Raw genomic sequence first — 6,533 nt, 5'->3', positions numbered from 1 at the left:
TGAAGCTTGGGTGATTTGATGATTATGGAGTGTTAATGTTTGTGTGTAAGAAATATGAGTGAAGATTTTACATGACTAACTTAAAAAAAATGATTTTTTGACGTGAGTTTAAGACCCATTAATAACTTGTGTCATTTTAGATTTTCTTTACTTCATGTAAAATAGAGGAAAAAGGTTTAAACTTTGAACTCATTGTTGTGAGAGATTTTGGTTTCTTTTGCTTTCAGTGTGTTTTTGCTGTTAAATAAATGGCATTAGTAATGGTGTTCTTGGTTGAGAAAAATGAGAAAATGACGGTGTTGAAGGCTTGGGGTAATTATGGGAGTGGTAATGGTTGTGTACGACTCATACAGTATGAGAAACAAGTGAAAATTTTAGGTGGCTACCTTACAAAAAATCATTTTTTGAAGTTAGTTTAACTAATATATGGTGTTTTGGTGAAGGTTTCGCTGAGTTTGGTTCTTTTTTTAACGATGATTGTCGTAGTGTGAATGAAGTGAAAAATAATGTTGTATGTATGCTTATGTCTTTTATTCATGTCATAATTAAATTTATTGATTTTGTTTTGTTGATTAGCTTCAAAATGTCAAGTAAGCCGGATTACAAGAAGTTACCTGTGGAGAGAGTTACTATTAATCGGCCAAGTGTATCGCATGATGAAGATCCACGTCTATGTGAAGTCGATTTCTTCAAGAATGTAACTCTCCTTTTACTTTAATTTGACTCAAGTATTTGTTTTCCTACTCTTGAATTCATTTCAGTTGTATTAGTAGTAATATCCGTTGTTGTTTATGTTAGTTTGCTACCATATTCTATCTTTTCTCTGTTCTCTTTTGACCAGTTTCTTTATTCCCCTAAATCTTTGCACTCTCTGTAAACACTGTTTCCTGTTATCTTGGAGAGAGTTTGTTATTAAGTTGACAAGATAGGAAAACATTTCTCCTTTTCTCTTGCTTCTTGTGTGAGAGTATATGGTCTTTCTTGATTCAATTTGTGTTTATATTTTGTGGCTACAAAAGAGGAAACCATTGACAAGTGGTTAGTTGTTATTGTTGTAGTCAATCAGTTATGTAAATCAAACTTGGGAAAGTAAAGTGTGGTTTTAATTGGGATCATTATACTCATTTATTACTTTTACTCATTGTGACATGTACATTTGACAAAATAAAACAAAGAATTGTCCTGTGAAATTAGTTAAGAGGATAGATTCTTAGGAGTCGTTGGGTTTGCCATGTTAACAAAAATAATCTCGCTATAAAATTCTGTATAATTTAAGTAATGTTTGGTTGGTCGTAAGAAAAGAAATCGCGGCATAGCTTAATACAATATTTGGTTCGCTCTTATTAAACTCCGCATTGCTAACACCCAAACTTATGTGGGAAATAATGAAAAAACAAGAATGCATGTGTTAGCAATACTTGGATAAGAGTAATTAAAGAGAAAAAAAAGACCTTTAGCGGCCATTTGACTTTTGGGATAGTGGATAATTTCCCAAATTATATGGGATTATTTTATCTCGTATTTGGTTTAGTTCTTATTACCAGCCCCGAGATTGTTTAAGTCCCTATCCAAAGCGATATTTGGTTCGCTCTTATTAAACTCCGCATTGCTAACTCCCAAATTTATGTGAGAAATAATGAAAACAAGAATACATGTGTTAGCAATACTTGGATAAGAGTTATTAAAGAAAAAAAAGACCTTTAGGGGGCCCATTTGACTTTTGGGATAATGGATAATTTCCAAATTGTATAAGATTATTTTATCTCGTATTTGGTTTAATTTCTTATTACCAGCCCCGAGATTGTTTATGTCCCTATCCAAAGCGATATTTGGTTCGCTCTTATTAAACTCCGCATTGCTAACACCCAAACTTATGTGGGAAATAATGAAAAACAAGAATACATGTGTTAGCAATACTTGGATAAGAGTAATTAAAAGAAGAAGAAAAAAAAAGACCTTTAGAGGCCATTTGACTTTTGGGATAGTGGATAATTTCCCAAATTATATAGGATTATTTTATCTCGTATGTGGTTTAGTTCTTATTACCAGCCCCGATATTGTTTATGTCCCTATCCAAAGCGATATTTGGTTCGCTCTTATTAAACTCCGCATTGCTAACACCCAAATTTATGTGGGAAATAATGAAAAACAAGAATACATGTGTTAGCAATACTTGAATAAGAGTAATTAAAGAAAGGCTTAATGCATATACGACCCCTTCGAGCTTGTCCCCTTTTTCCATTTTGGCACCTCAACTAATCGTTGTTCCTATCAACCCCCGAACTCGTCCTCGTGTATCTATCAAACACAATCGACTTACATAGTATTATATCTTCAATGTAGCAACATGTTAATATATATTCTAATTTAATTATGCCATTTTTTAGCTAAGATTAGCGACAATTGAGAGGAAAAAAAAAGTAGTGCCTCTCTTAATTAATTTGTTCGGTGAAAGAGCGAGAACCCGGTACAGACATCTAAAATATTACTTTACCTTCATTACCACAATTTATTTTTTGCTTCTAATAAAATCATATTTACGGGGTTTGATAGGCTAACTTGAGGACGAGTTCGGGGGTTGATAGGAACGACAGATTAGTTAAGCGCGAAAATGAAAAAAAAGGAGACAGTTCGGGGGGCGTATATGCATTAAGCCTTAAAGAAAAAAGACCTTTAGGGGCCATTTGACTTTTGGGATAATGGATAAATTTCCAAATTATATAGGACTAGTGAATAATATCTTGTATTTGGTTTAGTTTCTTATTACCAACCCCGAGATTGTTTATGTCCCTATCCAAAGCTTTTCTCCCAAAAATCTTTAAAAAGTTAAGGTTAAAATTGAAAATTAAAGTTTATCCTAATTTATTTAGCATAACGGCAAACACATGTTTTAGTAATTTATATTATGCTCTCTATATCTCATTTTGGTCCAATATACGAAATATATATCTACTGGTAAAAGTATATCCACCAAATAATTCCGTTATTATTTAATCTTCTTATTTTCAACTACCGTTTTATTCTAAGATTAAACTGCTGCCTTTGGTGTTCAGCCTCTCTATAACCCTCTGATCCAGATACATTCCTGCAAAGTTATAGAGTATGTCTTTTGTTTGGCTTTTGCTTTTGTTCTTTGCACTCGAAAAAAAGTTAGGTGAAAACTTTAGCTAAGTTGTCATGCAAACAGACTCTCTACACTCATGAATACATTATACAAAATCCCATGATGAGCATTTTGCTACTAATTCTCAGTATTGGATTTTGTAAAGACAAGAAAGAAACTCTACATTCAGTGAAGGATGGGAAAATCAACTTGCATATATACTAGTTGGTTGAGAAGCAGACCTAAACTGAAGCTTGAGAGTCCCTGGAATATATTGAATGTTGGGGATTATAACCTGCAGAGCTGAAACCTCCATCCCATGACGTACCGTTACCCGAACCAACTTTTTCTCTGCTCCACCCTTTTCACATCTAGCTGAAGGTGGTGTGCCTCTACATCAGTTCCAATAATGTCATGCCATAGCTATATACATCAGCTTTAGTTGTGATCACCAATCTAGAGATCCATTCGGGTGCAACACAGCCCCAGGTACCCATCATGGTTGCCAACACTCTACTAAAGTCCCTTTACAAGTCCAAAATCAGAAACCTTTCCTGCAAAATCTTCATCTAGCAGAATATTAATTCTCTAGTTTAATGTCAGTGTATTAAACAATTGCGATACACTTCGTGTAAACAGCAATTCGGAATCTAACGTCCCAACTTAGATTCTGACCATCTCGCCTTAGATATGCGCTAAGAGGACATGTACTCATAAACTAGAAGCCTATGAGAATTTTCAGAACAAATTAAAATCCCCTTAATCTCACTAGATTAACATGCTCCTATTGTGCATACCTCTGCTTGAAATTCCTTTTCACCACCACCAGGCCTTCGCAGCCACGAGTGAAGAATCCAATAGGAAAACAGTTCATGACCAAGCTTCTCCGAGAATCCCTTCGTTGCAGCTAGCATTAAGCTCTTTGTATGAAAACACCTCCAAATCATTATAGGAAATACATCTTTTTCCTTATTCTTCCAAAGTCCCAATTACAACTGACAGAATTACCACAAATCCAAAGACCAAAAGCAATTTGCCTTGAATCTGTTTCTTTTGTGTATTCACCCCCCCCCCCCCCCCTCCCCTTCCCTGAACTCTTACATATATAGCTTATCACAAATCCACAGACCAAAAGCAATTTGCCTTGAATCTGTTTCTTTTGAGTATTTCCCCCCTCCCTGAACTCTTACATATATAGCTTAATCCCCAGTGGTAATTTCTAGCACAAACTAGTCCTCTCATTGTGATACAAACCAATACAAGAACAAAAATTCTTCCTCACACTCACTTTTAGTTCCAGTAATTAAAACTACCCTTGCTCCATCATATCCAACCTGAAAAGTCCCCTGCATCCCGTGAATCACCATCCAAAGGGCTGAATCCTGGTAAACGCTTACAATGGATTCAATGACAGATTATTACAGAACCCCAAATTGCCACACAAATTAAACCATAAGTACTACACAGATTCTCTGGCTTTGACCAGAACATGTTCCAACTTTGTGCCTGTTGGATCCATGTGAACTGTTTAATCTGTCCAGTGAAATCCATATATAACATAAGTAAAGAGATACTGTATAACACATATTCCTGCTTACATAGTTCTTTTATTGCTTTAAGTAATTACTCTCCAATTCTTAGATTGTCTTTTGGTGATATAATGTAGTGCAAGTGGTCTTGGGTGGGCAAGGGCTGTTTGTGTGCTGTGGAGGACCAGGGGAAATGCTGTAAGTTTGACAAACTAACACTTACATTTTCCTTTCATATATTTTCTTTATGATCTTACAATGTGTTTGTGGGAGTTGTTTTCCTCTTAAAAGGGGCGTGTTGGGCTTTTGTCGCGGCGGAAGCCATCACGGCTTTATACCACATTAAGTTGAAAGAGAAGAAACCTCTGTCAAAGCAGCAAGTTATCAATTGCCTCTTTTCTAAAACCAAGGAGCCGAAAAACCTTAAATACTGCGAGAAAACAAGATGCTTTTGTAGTCATTACAACAAATACTACAAATATGCAATGGAGGAAGGTATCTACTCTGATAGGGTGTGTCCCTATTTTGCCAAAAGGAAAAAGTGCCGTTGCGATAAGATAAAAACTGAGGTAAGTCGATGATGTTGGATTTATTGTTTTTGTTTTTTGGGTTCACTATTCTTTACATCTTTCAATTGGTCCAGGAAAAAACTAAAATCACGGGGTTTGATAAGGTTGAGAATCTCAACTTGGACAAAGAAGGGATTGAAAAATTAATTGAGGAGCAACCCTTAAGTGGCTGTATGGACTATGTGGAGAGCTTTAGGCGCCATAAGGGAAAGGTAAAATAACTTTAGTTTTGTGCTTATTTACTCTCTACTCTATTTATTCAAATTTCTCTTTGATCGGCTACAAGTTCCTACTTTTTTTTTTTTTTTTATAGGAAATTTACACGGGTCAAGCTGAATGTGACATCAACCCTGAAACCTTACTTAGAGGTGCAAGTGAGCCAACTGAAGGGCGTCACGCTGTGTTGGTTGTGGGCTATGGTGTTGAAAATGGGATTGAGTATTACCTCATAAAGAACAGTTGGGGCGTAAATTGGGGTTACGGGGGGTATGCTCGGGTTGAGAGGAGCCTTGTTATGGGCTTGTCTTTCCCGAAGCTTGATTAGTAGATAGACTTTGCTTCTAGCTGGGTCAACTATTTCCTTACAGTTGGTTTATGCTACTGTTGCACTTTTGGTAGAAAGGCTTTAATTCTTAGTTAGGTTAACTATTTCTTACTTTGTTTTGTGCTACTGTTGCAAGTTTTTGTTAAAATTTAAGAATCATAATGATGAATTGTTGTTTGCACGTGTCATCTGTTTGTCTTATTTGCATTCATAAGAAACTGTGAAGCAGCCTCAAGGGAGGATTACCAAGATGTCCGAGTCTTAACTGAATCTATGTATATGTTTATGGTCATGCCAGTTTCTTTTTACAGCCTCAAGGGAGGATTACCAAGATGTCCGAGTCTTAACTGAATCTATGTATATGTTTATGGTCATGCCAGTTTCTTTTTATGTCAGATATGATGTTGGCAAGACCTTCCTAATTGAATGGCTTGGCTCCATCAGTTCGTGCAGATGTTCTCCAACTGATTCTTATAAAGAGATATAAATCCCAAAATAAGAAAAGAGGTAGAAATGAAGTAAAAGAGAGCAACACAATATAAGAAATGAAAAACATGTCTTTCCAAAAAATATAGACAAAAAGTAACACCAGTAAAATCACAAGAGTCTCGTCCCCACTAGCCACCAAAAAGAATGTGAGTCATTTGATTGAGGTCAAATGAAGAGATATTCAAGATATACAAGAAGAGATAAGTTCAAGTATACAACCTTTCAATTTGCATGCTTTTATCACATGCCTGATTACGAGCAAAGATTTTCTATTCTCTCAAAACTATGTGGTTTTCCAT

At 35.6% G+C, this 6,533-nt stretch overlaps 1 protein-coding gene across 1 annotated transcript; it reads left to right on the top strand.

The window, feature by feature from the left end:
- The first annotated feature begins 248 nt into the window (after positions 1 to 248).
- Positions 249 to 5,745, top strand: LOC132061943 (cysteine proteinase COT44-like). Its single transcript, XM_059454619.1, has 6 exons — positions 249 to 327; positions 444 to 511; positions 4,770 to 4,830; positions 4,924 to 5,201; positions 5,276 to 5,413; positions 5,515 to 5,745. The coding sequence occupies exons 1-6, from the start codon at positions 249 to 251 to the stop codon at positions 5,743 to 5,745; spliced, it is 855 nt and encodes a 284-aa protein (XP_059310602.1).
- The last annotated feature ends 788 nt before the right edge of the window (positions 5,746 to 6,533 follow it).

This window comes from Lycium ferocissimum, chromosome 1, assembly GCF_029784015.1.
Source record: "Lycium ferocissimum isolate CSIRO_LF1 chromosome 1, AGI_CSIRO_Lferr_CH_V1, whole genome shotgun sequence".
NCBI lineage: Eukaryota > Viridiplantae > Streptophyta > Magnoliopsida > Solanales > Solanaceae > Lycium > Lycium ferocissimum.
The sequence above is the reverse complement of the archived record's forward strand: the minus strand, read 5'-3'. Positions and strand labels throughout refer to the sequence as shown.